Source organism: Mesoplodon mirus (assembly GCF_964341445.2).
Source record: "Mesoplodon mirus genome assembly, chromosome: 13".
Classification (NCBI taxonomy): Eukaryota; Metazoa; Chordata; class Mammalia; order Artiodactyla; family Ziphiidae; genus Mesoplodon; species Mesoplodon mirus.
The window spans coordinates 76448855-76467265 of record NC_138989.1 but is presented as its reverse complement, the minus strand read 5'-3'; the positions used below and the strand labels follow the sequence as shown (position 1 = coordinate 76467265).

The window sequence follows — 18411 nt, the reverse complement described above, 5'->3', positions numbered from 1 at the left end:
GGTGATTTACATGGAGGAGCTCCTTTCTTGTTTGGCAGGTGTTTGGGAGAGAAGATATGACTGAATGAACCTACTGTGGTTGGGTGATGGAGAGAGAAGCGTGGGCAGCATGTCAACTTGAAGTTTGAATAGATAGAATCATTGTTCCAAATGAAGATTAGGTCCCACAGTTTATGGTAGATTAAATGGGCTTTTGTGGGCTTGTCAGTGAACTCAGTCAACATTTATAAAATTGTTACTAAGGAGAAATATGTTCAGAGTTCCGAAGAAGTTACTTGCAAACAAACTTTAGGAGCATAGTCATTTTAAATTGAGAATTACCTAATTGCAACAATTCCAGGCTATCCAGCTTTTTCTTCTATAATGTGCTTCTCCAATGACAGATTTTTTAAAATACAGTTCTTAGATTAATCATCTAGTTGTAGAATCACTGAAAGAAAGTAATGTATTTTCTTTACTTTATAAAATCTCTTTTAAAAACCTATCAAGTAGCATGGGTTTGGAGTGTTTTCAATGTTTTGTTTAACTTTCAGAAACCAAGCCATCTCCTGTCATGTAGTTTTGTAGCTGTTGGCGTTTTACTAGCACTTTTCCTGATGATTCAAGCCTGTCCCTGGACTTACTACATATATTGCTTGTTGCCGCTGCCAGTATGGTATGCGGTTCTGAGAGAGTAAGTAACACATCTTGTGGTCTTGTTTTTCGCTTCACTGACAGTTAAATCTGTATTTAAATGCATTAGATTTCTGTAGTGTAAGTCATGAAAGATAATTATAATACCCTCAAATCTCCAAGCCCTTTCATTTCATTCATAACAGCATAAACGTTGCATATAAACAGGCTTTTTTTTTTTTCTTGGCTGCACCTTGAGGCCTGCAGAATCTTAGTTCTCCAACCCAGGATTGAACCCGGGCCCTCGGCAGTGAAAGCGCAGAGTCCTAGCCACTGGACCTCCAGGGAATTCCCTAAACATCCTTTTTATTTTACTTTTCCCTTTTGACTTCATCTTGATTGCCCTGAGGTAACACTGACCTCATTCCCTTCTTTGTGTTATCTTTTATAAGAAAAATCTGGAGTAAAAATTAAATAATTAATATGGATTGTACCATGTCAGGAGTGACTTACGTTTTGAATTTGTCTCATCATCCCAGTTTCCAGTGTATCTTCGTGTTTCACAAAGCAATTTGCATGCTTTTGTTCCATACGTTTTTGCCCCTCCTTTCCCAGCTATCATGTAAACCTAGATGAATGAAAGTTCGCCATTAAATCCAATCTAGTAATGTATACCTACAGGGGTTAGGGGAGATTATTCTTGTATGCTGTGGTTCTACCTTTAAGTGCTTGCTCACAAGTTGGACTTGAAATGGATTCTTATCATTGTAGGAAACATCAGAGGTAGAGCTCTCATGCAAGTTATAAACACTTTAAAAGAAAATCACTAAAATGTTGGGCTGGTTCATGTTCACAGGCAGCGAGGGTCATGTTACAGATCATGTTGATTTCTATATTTGCACCAGTAATCTAGAATTTAAACTTAGTCTTGGGCATCCTTTGAGCAAACCAGACGCCAAAAGCAGACCAGGGAATGACAGCCCAGAATAAGGGTGTTGTCAGGGCTGGCGAGCATGTTGCAATGACACAATGTGTTTTCTTTTCTAATTTTTGTTACCTCCAGCTTTGACCACCTCTTCTTTATATGAAAAATAAAAATTAATATTAAAATATTTTAAATGTTAACATTTTTAAAAACAAGGCAAAAAGACACTGACAGAAGAACAGACTGTTACTTCTCCATTTGAAAGGAATAGTGTTGCTGGATGTACATATTTAAATTGGATTTTTTCCTAATGTCATTTGCTCTGGCTTAAAAATCTTTAGAATGAAAGGTGTTATCCAAAATTCCCTCCTGAATTGTTAAATGTTCTATTTATGAAGAACACATATACATTTAAATTTTAAGGACAGAGTGATTTTGAAAATATGTTGTATTCTATCTTTATCTTTTTGACAGATTATAAAGAAAATAAAACATAAAAATTCACTTTTCTTCTAGAAATAATCTAAATGATTTTACAAAATCAGCACTGTTGAGAACAAAAGAAACATTCTCCTTTTGACTGGTGTTAGCTTTTCTTTCCTAACATGGCACCTTAATCGTTTTGATGACATTATGTAACTATTATTTTCAATCAGAAAAAGGTTATAAACCAAGTGATACTGACTTTTTATAATTGCCTCCTTAATAATGCACTACCAATGCTAAAAAAATTTTTCCAGTGATGAAATGTAAAAAGGACTCAAATATTTAATACATTTTGAATGGTTATGAATTCACATTTAATTACAATTAGTGACATCTTAAACTGAGTTTGGAAAAGGTTATTTCGCCCAGTGAAAAAGTGCAATTAAGATTTTCTCTACCTAGACTAGGAAAACGGACCTTTATTTTATTAAGACAGTTGAGATTTCAATATAAAATTAACTTTAGTGAATTTTAAAAATGTTCTCTATGTTTATTCATTTGGGTTTATTGTATTTTTTTTCTGATGTTGTATCTGTAATTGTATGTGCCCATGTTTAAACTAAGATCCAATAAGACTCATTTATTGTCATTAATGTTTATAAAAAAACCAAGCAAATTAATGGGATCATTATCAACTTAATTCAGAAGTAACATTTTTCCTAGAATACTAGGTATCAAAAAAAGATTTAGGTAAGTAAAGCCATTGAAACAAGTCTGTTGGAGATAATCTTAGTTTTTAAAAAATCTATGAATTGAAAGTTCCCTGATTTCTATGCACAATATTTTTTACTATATGATAACTAATTTTTTATATTCAATATAGGTTATAAATAATCTTTTTATAAATAATCTTGTTAAACAGATTTCCAGTTATTCAAGGCTTGGTCACATTACTGTTGACCTTCCCTCCAAGTCATTTTGTTGGATACCTGTTACTCTTTATCCTGGGAGTTGAAGTATTAGTAAGTAATTTACCACATTACCACATTTTCAGGTCTCTTTCATACACATGTAACTCCTTTGAAATGACCTCATTTTCCCTTTCTTCTTTGGATTGCATTACTAGGTTCTCAGTTTTTTCTACCGCTATATGCTTACAGCTGGACTCATTGCGTTTGCAGGTTGGCCATTTATCACTCCACTGTGGACTCGAGCAAAGGTATAAGTACTCACTTTGAAATTAGGCAGATTCATAGCGGCTTTGTTTTGATATGCGTTTAACTCAGGGAATTATTCATTTTTTTAACAAAAGGGTAGAATGTGACCTTACATAAAGATCCTGATCCTTTTGACAGGAGGACTGATGTTGACTTTAAGGTTTCAGTGATTCATGCAGACTTTCATATCAAAGTGAACTGGTCTTGTGGTGATTGAAATACTCAAGAAGCAGAGCTGATTTGTCCATCTCTGAAGCACTTCCTAGATTCCTTTAGGCTCAAATATCTAAATGCCACAGAGGAACTGCCCAGAGCAGTGCGGTGGCATGAGAGGCCACACTCTGGACTCAAGTCAGAGGAGTCACCTCCCTCCTGGTCTGGAGCCACCACAGTTTTTCTCTGGAGAAGTATTTATTCATGATAGATTATTTTAAAGTATAATTACTCCTGATTTTCTGCCTTTAACTAGGTAGGTAATTACAGTGTGCTTCTACAAAGAATACTCTCATGTTTCCACTTTGATACTTTTTGGTGGAGGTAGCAGGAAGATAGAAATACCTTCTTTCTACTCTATGAGAACCTACAAAATTTTCCAATTAATGGGACTATTGATAATTTTTTTGTCTTAATCTAATTACAGAAGTATTTTTACTTATTTCCCTCCTGGGCACAATCATTTGATTATGATTGCAGGCCAGCTTTCTTAAAGATGTCATCAATATATGGTAGAACACAAATTGAATGAAGTGCTTGCTTTGAAACAGCAGACCTGAGTGTAAATCCTGGCTGCTTCATTTACTAGTAATAGATCTGGTGCGGCTTACCCTTTGCCATCTCTGAGCTCAGTTTCCTCATCTGAAATACTGTGAATAATACAGCCTACCTATTGAGGTTATTGTGAGAATTAAATGAGATAATGCCTATATCATACCTAATATAGTGCCTACTATATAACAGATCCTTCACAAATAGTAACTATATTACTTTTTAAAGTAAACAGATGTAAGGCTTTGAATTTTCCTTTTAGTTTCACAGCCATGTAGTCTGTGAAACACTGAAGACAGTTTTTGTACCATAATTGTCTAAAGATAACTTTTTTCTTTATTTTAGAGCACCTCGCTGAGTTGGATTTTCTTCTGTTTGCTCCTGGCAGTGTTCCCACTTATGCCTGTTGTAGGACGAAAGCCAAATATCTTTCTAGTGTATGCACCATATTTTAACTTTTCTTTTTAATATAATTGTTTTTCTTAATCATCACTATGAAATATGAACCAAGTCTTGGCCATGAGTTTAAAATCATGTGAACAAACTAGAAGTTAAAATACTAATATCAAACCATTAGTCATAATTTTGGCTCAGGCTCTGAGAGGCATTAAAACTCCCTGAAGATGCTTCTGGACCTTCATAAAAAATGAAATTGTGCCAGTGATAACTTAAAATGCCAAGAATTTTTTAAAGGTCTAGAAGCCTTTGTATGTTTTATATATTGGGAGATCAGTAAAAGGTTTCACATGAAAAAATGTTCTGTTGCCAAAATTAAAAGGTCTAAAAGCCACTGATGATTGATGCAAACTCTATCTTCTCCTTTGATCATGTCCACATTTTAAATGTCTGAGAAAAATGAAATTCTCTTCTATTCTAATCTGAACGTAAAGATCTCCATGGGAGGAAACTCTCTGTACCTTGACAGCTTTCTCATGTTTAATCACTTAAACTGTTAGAAAATTCTATATACCTTGCCTGAATTCTCCATGCTGCTGTTATATTTATTTCTCCTCAATATATCCCAAGCAAATCTTTAAAATAATTTTAAATTTTAAAATAAACCAATTTTAAAATAATTGGTTACATTTGTTTTTAACTTTAAAGTTATTATCATGTAATCTAGTGGCTGTGTGTGTGTGTGTGTGTGTGTGTGCAGGCGCTTGGCAAATTAAATGATCATTATTTCATTTAACATTTCCTTTCTTATTTTCTAATCATGTAATCATCTTTGTTACTTTCTTTTGAACTTTGTGTAACCAACTTCCTTGATATTAGTCTCCTTCCACTTCAGGAGCCATATTGTATTTGGTGTTCTTTTTTTTTTTTTTTTTTTTTTTTAAATTTATTTATTTATGGCTGTGTTGGGTCTTTGTTTCTGTGAGAAGGCTTTCTCTAGTTGTGGCAAGCGGGGGCCACTCTTCATTGTGGTGCACGGGCCTCTCACTATTGCGGCCTCTCTTGTTGCAGAGCACAGGCTCCAGACACGCAGGCTCAGTAATTGTGGCTCACGGGCCTAGTTGCTCTGCGGCATGTGGGATCTTCCCAGACCAGGGCTCGAACCCGTGTCCCCTGCATTGGCAGGCAGATTCTCAACCACTGCGCCACCAGGGAAGCCCGTATCTGGTGTTCTTGAAAAGTGTAATTTGTTGTTTCATTACTGTACCAATGCCTCACCCACATGCTACTTTTGTGACCCCTCTTCCATCCTTCCCTTAGCCAGAAAAAGCTGTCAAAAGCACCAACGTCAATGATAGAGAGAGGAACAATTTGTGGATTATAAATGTAGATTTTCCTTTTTGTATGAGTAGGTGCTCATAGTCAGAAAATGTGTGGTGTAGATACTGATATATTTGTTTAGCTATCTTTTATATTGTTTCCTGTAAATTTGTCCAAGTCAAGCTGAGAATTATGGTGTGTGTAAACGTTAAAAAAATCAAATTATAGAAATAAGATGAAGATACTTAAAAAATTGTGTGAAAAATTACAAATAACACCATCCCCACAGGATCTTTATTCTAAGATTTTTATTCTTACACCTGTGTATTCATTTTGTTACTTCATCTTGATTAAGCAAATGATTGAGAGGTTCTATATTAGAGTAAAATATCTAATATTTTCATGTGATATATATTCTATAAATGTCTTAAGAAAATTTGAAATTATGAATTGTGTTTTAAAACAGAGTGGGTGCAGGCTTGCTGGTTCTTCTGCTATCCCTGTTTGTTGTAACATCTGTCTTAAAAAGAAAAGATAGTTTTGTAAATGAAGAGCTGGTGTTACATCTATTACAGGTCAGTTGCAGATTTTCAACACTATGTTATACAAATGATACACTAAAATGTATCTTACAGTTGTATTTAATTATATTGTTCTTAAGATGCCATCCTGTTTTTTTTAACCTCAATACCAGGTATGAAATAGCAAAAAGGTCAACAGGAGGCCCCCCAAAAACGCCTAGATAGCAGAGATTAAGGAGACATAAGAGGTATTGTCCAAAGAGTTGAACTGAAAAAGACTTCCTCTGGTCTGAGATTCTGTGTTGTCCTAGTTTGGGTCAGGAAAAAAGTAAGCTCTTTGAAGTGAAAGCAGCTGCTTAGTATGTTTATATGAAGATTAGTCAGTTTAAGACTTCAGATGACATACTAGGAGAAAATAAACTTCACTTTGGTTGGTGGCTTTGGAGTGGTGAAAAGAACTTTGAACTTGACATTTCAAAATTGAGTCAATTCCCAGTTATGCTTTGTACTAGATGTGTGATTTTCAGTAATAGAACTTGTCTGTTTGTTTTTAATCTGTAAAGATAATATCCAGTAGGGTTGTAAGAGATTATTTGATGTCATATTCTGTAAAATGATAGCTTTAAAAGTAGATAAGAGTGGAAACCACTTTTTTTTTCCTTTTCAACAATAAGCAATAAACCACATCTAGAACACTGATAAAAAAAACTTATTTGAGTCTCCTCAAAAAATTTACTTAGAACAAAGCTGGGATAATAGTATTTCCAAGAACACTCAAAAATTAAAATATACAACACTTAAAAGATGTTAACTCATTCTTGGAGAACAACAGAGAACATATAAAAAGAGAAGTATTTTTGTCAAAGATCCTATCAAGCTATTGAAGCATGTCTTTTCATTTTAAATGGTATACCGACTGGTTTTACACTAAACCATAGTAGCTTTGAAAAAATTCACCTGTAATAATGAATACTTTGACAGAAGTGTGTGTTTCTGAATCTTACTCTGTAGGAGCAAAGAATACCATGTTAAAATTCTTACGGACTTTTTGAGAAATACCCCTAAGTATAAAGTAATTCCTTCTGACATTAACCTTATTAATTTGCACTCATTCCTCTATTGTGTACCATATATATTTTTTTATGATTCTAAGATTTGTGTCTTCTCACATTTTAATGTATCTAAAATGAGAATGTGTCTTACATTTGAAAGGATCCTAGAATTGTGTCATAGATTTATTGACAACAATTTTTCCTTCTTAATTCACTGAAAATATGGGTAAATTAAATGTATCTCTAGGATTTGGTGATCAGGTTGCTAATCTGATCTTTAAGAGAGTTTACTTTGTTCATAGCCATAATTTAGCTCATTTCTTAAACTGGCTATTAATCCGCTAATTCAGGGGTCGGCAAACATTTTTCTGATGTGCTAGATTGTACATATTTTAGGCTTGTGGGGCATATGGAAGTCTGTTGTCACTTTACAGCTCTACCATTGTAGGGCAAAGGGAGCTGTAGACAACATGTGAATGAATGAGAGTTACCATGTTCCAATAAAGCAATATTTCTAAAAGCAATAGTTTACCAACTCTACACTAGTTTGTCTATATTCCCTAAAGAATATTGTACTCCTTGTATTCCCAGTACCAGTGAAAACTCAGGCCACAGATATGTATTGAATGAATAAATAGATATGACTGTTAGTGAGGGCCAGAGGTGGAAGACACTCAGCCATATATGCCAAGCTATATACATTTCACTCTCTGCACTTCAATGATTTAAGAAAACTTCAAGATTAATAACAAATATTTCTAAGTAAAAACAGTGTGAAAATGTATGCCAAAATATTCCTGAAAGTGTAAAACACCTCATTCACGCTTGTGAAGGAGGGCTTTTGCTTAGTACAAGAATTCTGACTGTTGGTCTTAGCCACAAGAAGGTGAGCTGGTCCAATTTCAATAACATTTTGGCCAGATTCCAGTTGTTCAAGCACTTTTCTAAGTATTCTTTCTAATATATAAATTAGTCACTCACCACCTTCTCTTTTATTTACGTCTTCTGTGTTTGTTTTCAGATGCTAAGCACGGTGCTTTCCATGTGTGTTGTGTATGGCACTCATAATAGTCTACTCAAGAAACAAGGACTGCCTCTTATTAATCAGGTTGTTAGCTGGATAATTTTAGGTAAGAGGTAAATCAAATCCAATGAGATAACTTTCCATCAAGTTACATCTTAAAATTATCCACTTACATCTGTATCATTGCTGTTGAAACAAATAATTTTGTTGTGGGAAAATAATACTAACGAGCTATTATTTCTGTCTCTTGTTGGAAGTTGACAAAGAAAGTTAGAACTTTTGTGAGCATTCATGTGTTATTAAGAATTACTTGATAGAATATTTATGACTTGATAATGAGGCTGTATATTTATTCGCACCTGATAAAAAGTGCTTCCAGAAGAGAAGAGGGTTTTGTGAAGAGATTCCTTTGCTGAAATTTCATGTCAATTCATAAATTCTCAGTTCTTACACAGGGACTAGGAAGCAGTTAAATTTTATCTGTATTTCCCTTGCTGAAAATAACATTGATTAGTCACCTCCCAACACATTACACATTTTATAAAGCTGATTATACTTTTTTTTTTTTGGTACGCGGGCCTCTCACTGTTGTGGCCTCTCCCGTTGTGGAGCACAGGCTCCAGACGCGCAGGCTCAGCGGCCATGGCTCACGGGCCCAGGCGCTCCGCGGCATGTGGGATCTTCCCGGACCGCGGCATGAACCGGTGTCCCCTGCATCGGCAGGCAGACTCTCAACCACTGCGCCACCAGGGAAGCCCCTGATTATACATTTTAAAACGTATTCCTCTATAGTTCTTTTAAGAATACGTGTGTGGAGCAAACAGTTGTCATTTAAGGACTTAGCCTATTCCTTCCAACTGGAAAACAGGAGCAAACTTTAAGTCCAGGTTTTTCATTAAAAAAAAGAAAAAGTTTGTAATGCCTATGAATGATATGATGTGCAATTTAACATTTATTTATAAATGATTTTTGTTCATTATTAAAAAAAAAAGATCTTTGGATGGAACTTTATCTTAAAAAGACAATTAAGGGATAGGAGTGTTTGTCCTTGGATTGCTCTTAAAATCCAAGCAGAGGCTTAAAAATACAACAGGAAACAGACATGTATCTCCTAAAGTTTTGATTTGCTCCTTTTCTAAACACCTTGGTCATTGTATAAGTGGAAGTTATTCTTGGACAATAAGTGTTCTTGTATATATAACTTTATTTTCACTGTGTAAACTTCATTTCATTATGGGCATTATGTAGGCCTTCCCTTTTAAATTATCTTGATTACTAAAGTTACTATTTACATTCATTCTGCATGACAATAGCAGAGACTGCTCTTTCATTTAAAAAAATGTGTTTAGTTTGTACTGTGTTCTGACACTATTCTGTTCTCTGAGAATAATAAATATGGAACAAGTCCCTGCCCTCCTGGAGCTTGTATTCTGCAGGGCTGGGTGGTGGGGCTAGTATTCTAGCGAGGTATCTATATGTAATTGTCTCTCATATGACATGTTAGTTTTCAAATCCACAGAAAAATCAAAAATTATGAATGGCAACGATGACATTAAAGGGAAGTCTTTTTATTTTCCTGCATAACTTCAAAAATATGCAGTGTATATAACACACACCAGCATATAAACAATATATCACCTAGGGATAAACCACATGACGAAGAGAAGCAAAGAAAACAGAATTTGTGTTCATATTATTGTATCTCACTTTTAAACATCTAAAACGTCGAAAAAGGTTAAAAAAAGAAATTTCCCAGAATTACAGAAAGTCATCCTCTACTTCATGTTCTTGTCCATCTGTGATTATGAGTGTATGTATGTATAAAATTTTTTAAACATCATATTCAATATTTTTATCTATTCTACCATCCTTATATTAATTTTTCAGTTGACTTAATAATATCCTTTATGGTATTTTCCCTTTGTCTTTTATGACATTGACATTTTTGAAGAATATAGCCAGTTAACTCTGGGAAAACTTATATTTTACCCATGAGTTATGCTGAGACATTCTAACCAAGAACAAGGGATGTCCTTTCACTTGTTCAAGTCTACCTTTGTGCCTTTAAAAGTAGTCTTCATAGTTTCCTTCATATAGGCTGGGAATGTTTCTTGTTAAATATATTCCTAAGTATTTTATCTTTTTTATTGCTGTTATAATGAGCTTTTCTCATTCATTGTATCTTCTAATTTTTTTTTGAGTATAAGATGCTATTGATTTTTACATGTTAATTTTATATACTACTTCTTTACTGAATTTTCCTTTCTTGAGTTAGGTTTATCATTGACTCTCTAGGTAGAATTTTCCAAGTATACCATCATGTAATTTACAAATACAGATATGTATTTCTCCCTTCCTGTTCTTATTCCTCTCTTTTCTTTCATTTACTTGCATTGGCTAATACCTACAGAACAATGTTAAATAGTAGAGATAGTGAACCTCCTTGATTTTTTTCCTGATCTTAGTGGGAGTGTCTCTGAAGTCCCCCCATTTAAGACAAATGCTGGCTTTAGGACTGAGGTATATATATTTATCATGTTAAAGAAAGTACATGCTCTCCTGTTTTATTTAGGGTTTTTATTAAGAATGGATGTTGAATTTTGTCAAAGACATTTTCAACATCTATGGAGATAATAATATGAGTTTTTTTCCCTAGACCTGTTAATATGGTGAATAATACTAATAGATTTCCAGTATTGAACCATTCTTGCATTTCTGATATAAACTCCTAAGATACATTTGATTATAATGTACTATTTTCTCAATGTAGCATTGGAGTTCATTTGCTACTATTTTTCCATCATAAATGATATTGTTCTTTAATTTTCTTTGGTGTTCTAAATTTATCAGGCTTAGTTATCAATGTTATATTTGCTACATAAAAAGAATTGTTTCTCTTTAATTTCTATACTCTGAAACAATTTATGTAACACTGGGACTATCTGTTCTGTAAAGTCCTGAAAGAATTCCCCTGTGAAACTGTCTGAATTTAGTCCTTTTTTGTTGGGTAGTCCCCTGATAACTTTGTATTTCTCTATGAAATTGGTCTGTTTAAGCTTTTTATCTCTACTGTGGTTAGTTTGGAAAGCTATATTTGCTTAAGGAATTTTCTGTTTCTTCTAGATTTTCAAATTTATTCATATAGAGGGATGCAAAGTAATCTCTTTTTTTTTTTTTTTTTAAACTAGTACATACAATGAATAACCATATACCCTTTACCTAGAACATAAAGGACTGTTATTATTTCCAGTTTTTTTTTTAATTTTTTTTTTTTAAACCCACATTTGTTTATTTATTTATTTTTGGCTATGTTGGTTCTTCACTTCTGTGCGAGGGCTTTCTCTAGTTGTGGCAAGCGGGGGGTCACTCTTCATCGCGGTGCGCGGGCCTCTCACTATCGAGGCCTCTTTTGTTGCTGGAGCACAGGCTCCAGATGCGCAGGCTCAGTAGCTGTGGCTCACAGGCCCAGTTGTTCTGCGGCATGTGGGATCTTCCCAGACCAGGGCTCGAACCCGTGTCCCCTGCATTAGCAGGCAGATTCTCAACCACTGTGCCACCAGGGAAGCCCAAGTAATCTCTTATGATTTAAAAAAATTCCTTCTGTATCATTAGTCATTTCCCTCATAATTTATTTTGTATATTTGCACTTTCTTCCTTTTCTTTGATTAACTTAGCTAGTGGTTTGTCCTTTTTGTTTATTTTCTCAAAGAACATGGATTTTGATTTACTAATTTGTTCTACTGTTTTTCTGTTCACTACCTCATTAATTTTTGCTTTATCTTTAATTTCTAGTTTTATTACATTGTGTCTGAGAGTATTTTTTGTATCATTTTTACCTTATAGAACCTACTGATATTTTCCTTGTGCACTAGTGTATATGATTAACATTAGCATCCCATAGGTTTTAGTATGTTGTGTTTCCATTTTCATTTGTTGAAGTATCTTTTTATTTCCCTTTTAATTTCTTTTTTTGGTCCGTTAGTTGTTCAGGAGTATGTTGTTTAATTTCCACATATTTGTAGATTTTTCAGCTTTCTCTTGTTGTAATTTCTAGTTTTATACCATTATAGTCAGTAAAGATACTTGAAATGATTTCAGTCTTATTAAATTTGCTAAGACTTGCTTTGTGATCTATTATATGATCTATCCTGGAGAATGTTCCATGCACAGAATGTGTTCTGCTGCTACTAGTTGGAATGTTATATAAATTTTTGTTAGATCCATTTGGTCTAATGTATGGTTCAAGTCTAATGTTTCCTTGTTGATTTTCTCTCTGGATGATCTATCCCTTTCTGAAAGTGGAATATTGAAGTCTCCTATTATTATTGTATTCTTGTCTATTTCTCCCTTCAGATCTATTAGTATTTGCTTAATATATTTAGGGGCTCTGATGTTGGGTGCATATATATTTATAGTTGTTATATCTTCCTGATCAGTTGACCCCTTTATCATTATGTAATGACTTTATTTGTCTGTTGTTATCATTTTTTGGCTTAACGTCTATTTTATTTGATATAGCTATAGCTACCCTTCACTTTCTTTTGGTTTCTACTTGTATAGAATATCTTTTCCATTCCTTCACTTTGAGCCTATGTGTGTCCTTAAATCTGAAGTGAGTCTCTTATAGGCTGGACATATATTTTAAACAAGACATTTCCTTCTTGGGATTAGGAGAGCATCGGTACTAGAGGATGCCTACCATATGGTGCAATGCATGAAATAGTTGACTCATAGGTAGGTCAGCAGTATCTCCAGAGGTATCTTCCAAGCACTAATTCACTATAGTCTAGCTCCAGTGAACATTTTTTGCTAATGTGCTGGGATCCCTAAATGGGTTATATGTTATGCAACTGGTTCTAACTTATGTCACTCAGGATGGGGACTCTTATTTCCCTTTTAGCATCTTATCAATCCTTTACACAAAAGTCAAACAAATACAGAAAATACAGGTTGGTAAAACAGGTCTCATTTGAACTGCCTTTTTAAATAAATATTAAAATACTATTTCTTTCTGTTAAAATATATACCAGATGATGATAATGTTACTGGAACTATACATCTGAAAAAAAATCAGAAGTGATTCCTTTAAGATTACTGTAAATATAACTCACATAATCTTAAATCTTGCAGTGACTCAACTTTGAATGAGATTGTCTTTACATTTAACTTATTAGTAGATGTTGACTAGTAGTAATAATAGCACCTAGCAGTTATTAAGCACTTACTGTATCTCAGGCACTATGCTCAAGGAGCATTTTATAGGTGAAATTGTATTTAAACCTCACAACAACTTTATTCATTTCTACTTAACAGATGGAAATACTGCTTAGATAGATTAACAAACTTGCCTCATGGTTAAAGAGTTATAAGTAATTCAGCCAGGATGCCCTCCCAAGTTATCTGTCTTCATACTTTAGAGCATTTCATTCCATGCATATTGCCATCCTAGCCAGGAGGATTAGGAAATTATGCACATTTTCTTTCCAAAATAAAGATTGGGGAGTTTATGTTTTGCTACCCACCCCCCAATTTATTTGCTCTTCTCCCACTGAAGTAGTTGCTTTCTAATCCTGAGAAGAAAGATTACTTCACTTATTTGGTTTACTCTTATTACAACTGTCATGTGTGGTGAAGTCCTTGTCTCCTGTCTCTAATTTTCTAACTGGCACACTACAACTCTCAATGCATACTTTGCAGTGGGAAAACTTGGAGGAGGGAGTGTTTAGGAAAAATCAATTTCTGGGGAGTAAGTTGTCTTTGAACTAAATGTTTAATTAGGAGAAAAGTTGCTGAATCTTGAGTAATTTTTTTTATTATTTACATTAGAAAATGACAAATTATTTAAGAGTTATTACAGTGAACAAGGCTGAATATAAATTGGGAAAATCTGAACTAAATTGTGGTTAAAATGGTGAAATGTAATTTTAATTAAAAATGTGAAGTTTCAAATTCCTTACAAAAATGAGTAGGGCAAATGTAGCTTCATTTTAAATGTCACACAAATAATAAATGCTATAAATGATAATAGAGTATTCGGTGCTTTAAACTCAACATACCCTGTGTCGCTTGTACTAACACTACGCACATTTGTTTTATTACAGCCTCTTCCTTCATCGTGCCTCTACTGAGTCCTCTGATTCTCTTTGATCGGCTGTTTAGCATTCTTGTTTCCTCAATGTCGACCTACCTACTTCTAAGCACAGGGTATAAACTGTTTTTAAATTTTAATTTTTAGTAGCAAGTTTTAAATGACATATTGACATTTCTCTGAGTATTTAACCTCTGGAAATGAAAAATACATGAATCTTGAGGAATAAATTATAAGTATTTTTCCTCTGTAAAAACTGTGTGACTTGATCTGTAATCTTCAGTTTTCTTTTTCTTATCATTTTCACAGTATTGCCTGTAGTATTTGTGTTTCTGTTTATTTCCTGAAGTTGCTTACATACTGCTTACCTACAGTGTTAGAGAGTTCTGATAGATTGTGGAGGAATTTTAAGTCTCAAACAATGACTTATAAGAATTTTAGTCTTTGTTGCATTCCTTTCATGCACTTTAAATTATGTTTTGATTTGTTCATTCTTCTTTGAGTATAATATTTTATTTTTACTCTTACATATGTCATAGTACAGATATTTCTTTTCATTCAGAAACCTTTTAGAATATTTTCCCAAAAGTTAAACTGTTAAAAAGTTAAACATTTTCATTGAAGATTATAATTTTCTTGTAAAACAAAACCAAAAAAGAACAGCTTGATTTGGGTTGGATTCTGAAGCATTCTCTAGAAATCAGTGAGAACAATGACATACTCTCCCATCTACTTTGAAGAAAAGAGTTCTTCACTTGCTTTTGAATTTTATTTCATCTTTACTTAAATCTTCATGAGGGTGAGAAATATGCACTTTATAATAAACACTGAATAGAGCAGACAAATCGAATAACCACCACTCAGACAGTTTCAAAATTTGGTCCAAATATAGGATCTTGATCCCAATTAGAAGAAACCTAGGGATTTACCATTGTGCACATTTAAGCACATTTAATTTAAGAAATCTAAAAAGTGAAAAATCATGCCTAAAATCAGAATAAGTATGACCTTATTAATGAATGTATTAAGAAATATATTACCCAACATCAGAAAGTATATTTACCTTTGCAAAAAAAAATTTTTTTTAATTTACCTTAGACAGAGGTAGCCTGAAACAGCAGTCTAATAATTTCAGTTAGTACATTTTTCAGTGTCAAATCAGTTTTGTAAAACATAGTCCACCTGTTATCATTCCACGTCACTATTTTTGGACGACCTGGAGGGTTCTCCATGTAAGTAAGTGAATAGTCAGAATTATAGGATATTTAAAAGAAATGCACTTTCATTACTTTACAAAAGTACAATAATAGCAATCCTACATTCTAACAATGCACCCTTGACTAAATGAATAAAGAAGATTTATTTTTAATCAGCATTTAATTATTTTTATGCAGATGGAAGCTATTATAATACTTGAAAATAGGTCTCTTAAGTTGGTTAAACATTTTCCTCCAAAATTTTGATTATATTATCCCTTTGCTTAACAAAGTATAATACAAACTAAATGTCTTTTCAGCCCTGTTCAATTTGCACAGAGACCTAACTAGCAGATCCTAATTTAGAAAGGTTTTATTATGTACACTCTGAGCCCATGATGACATTTTATTGGTATTTCAGTTTATTAATTCAGATATACAGACTTTATATGAGATATTCATTCTCTAAAGAAATAAAGTCCCATAAGAAGATTGTCTTTATCAGATTTATTCATCTACATTTTACAAAAATTTTATTTTATAGTTTTTGAAAAGAAGTAAATCTGTAGTACTATTTGTAGAACTATGGAATTTATGTTTTTACATATTAGGAAAGAATAATTTCATATATAAGTGCAAATATTTTAAAAATCATGGTTTTTTTCCTTTGTTTGTTTTTTGCTCAGAGAGTACACTTTCTTGATTCAATTAGTCAAGGTTTTTTTCACATTTCTAGTGTCCTGAACACTAGACAGACATACAGTTAGAACAATTAGTGTACCCCAGGTGTATAATAGAGTTGTAAGCTGCTATAAAATATGGACTCTATTTTACAATGTTAGGCAATTACAAAATGCAACAATTAAGTTATCGTAATTTAAGTTGTGGATTATGTGATATAAAGAATGACTAGAGACAGGGTTTGGGTAAGGGAGCTGAAGTGGTGCCATCAAGGACTCATGTGGAAATTGAACTAAATTTTCAAGAATGGCTAGGATATAGGCATTCTAATTCTTTCCTTTTCAATTTTTTAAAATCATTGTAAACATAGTATAATCACACTTTGAAGAGTAGGAATAAGGAAGAAAAATCATCTATTAACCCTACCCCTCCTATTGATGTTCTGACATATTTCCTTCCAGTCTTAGCTCTGTATTTATCTTTTTAACACAGTATTAATCATAGTCCATGTACTATTTTATATCTTTATTTTCTACTTTGCTGTATTTTATTTTTTATTTTTTATTTATTTATTTTTTTTTTTGTGGTACGCGGGCCTCTCACTGCTGTGGCCTCTCCCGTTGCGGAGCACAGGCTCCGGACGCGCAGGCCCAGCGGCCATGGCTCACGGGCCCAGCCGCTCCGCGGCATGTGGGATCCTCCTAGACCGGGGCACGAACCCACGTCCCCTGCATCAGCAGGCGGACTCTCAACCACTGCGCCACCAGGGAAGCCCTGTATTTTATTTTTAATGTTTTTAAATTTTTATTTTATTTTTATTTATGTTTGTGTTGGGTCTTTGCTGCTGCATGCGGACTTCTCTAGTTGTGTTGAGCGGGGACTACTCTTTGTTGCGGTCCTCAGGCTTCTCATTGTGGTGGCTTCTCTTGTTGCGGACGGGCTCTAGGGGCATGGGCTTCAGTAGTTGTGGCACGCAGGCTCAGTAGTTGTGGCACACGGGCTTAGCTGCTTCCTGGCATATGGGATCTTCCCGGACCAGGGATCAAACCCATGTCCCCTGCATTGGCAGGCAGATTCTTAACCAGTGCGTCACCAGGGAAGTCCCTCTACTTTATTTTAGAAGCATTTTCCTAGTTGGCTTATAGGCTTCCTAACCATCATTTTTTTTGGGGGGGGGGGTACGCGGGCCTCTCACTGTTGTAGCCTCTCCCGTTGTGGAGCACAGGCTCCGGATGCGCAGGCTCAGCGGCCATGGCTCACGGGCCTAGCCGCTCCGCGGCATGTGGGATCCTCCCAGACCGGGGCACAAACCCGTGTTCCCTGCATCGGCAGGCGGACTCTCAACCACTGCGCCACCGGGGAAGCCCCTAACCATCATTTTAATAGATTTTTAATATTCTATGACGTGGATGCACCTTGATCTTTCCTGTATTTTTTGGTCACTTTATTTACAGTTTTTATTACCATAAATAATGTTTTGAGTTATGTTTTTATGCATAAGCCTTTTATAAAGTTAGATTATTTCCTTTTTTCACTTCTCAGTTGTAGTATAGGTGGGCCGTAAAATATGAATTTTTTTTTACTTTTGTCTTAAGAACAGTGCCAGCTTATAATATTACCAACAATGTATGAGGGGACCTACTTCATCATATCCTTCACAGTATTTGATATTTTCATTTTTAAATAAGAATATCAAATGCTATTTTAATAGGCCAAAAATAGTGCAGCTTTGTGTCGATACATTTTTCTGCACTTGTTTTACTAACAGTATTTTTTCACATGTGTGTTGTCTGTTCATATCCTGGGGCATCCTAAATCTTATATACCAAGTGGTTTGTGTATGCTTTCTCAAACCTGAATGTTTTCTTCTGCCTGATCTTCAGTGCTTTAGTTTTATGATCGGTGGTAGAGTTTAAAGCATTTTGTTTCTTTTGCTTTCTCATGTTTAAGAAGTAGCGCAATATGGAGTAGAGTTCAGTAGTTGAAAAAGTTGAAAGAGAAATACAGGTTTTTTTTGTTTTAATTTGGTTTGCTTGATTTTGTTTTGTAACTTCCAATCAACAAATACTTATTATGAGGGGGCCTGTAGTGGTGACAAGACTGACCCAGTCAAAGATTTTCCAAACTAGTGGGGAATGCATATTAGTAGACATGTGATTAAAATAGTGTGATAACTACTATCATATGT

At 34.2% G+C, this 18411-nt stretch overlaps 1 protein-coding gene across 4 annotated transcripts in view; it reads left to right on the top strand.

Moving 5' to 3' along the window:
* Positions 1-18411, top strand: part of PIGN (phosphatidylinositol glycan anchor biosynthesis class N) — a 106461-nt gene that overhangs the window by 46824 nt on the left and 41226 nt on the right. For all 4 annotated transcript variants that reach the window (XM_082639986.1, XM_082639987.1, XM_082639985.1 and 1 more), the window contains 7 exons: positions 534-673; positions 2886-2985; positions 3090-3182; positions 4291-4382; positions 6128-6236; positions 8256-8364; positions 14360-14462. In XM_082639986.1, the coding sequence (XP_082496112.1) occupies positions 534-673; positions 2886-2985; positions 3090-3182; positions 4291-4382; positions 6128-6236; positions 8256-8364; positions 14360-14462 (746 nt within the window). The remainder of the gene's footprint in view (positions 1-533; positions 674-2885; positions 2986-3089; positions 3183-4290; positions 4383-6127; positions 6237-8255; positions 8365-14359; positions 14463-18411) is intronic.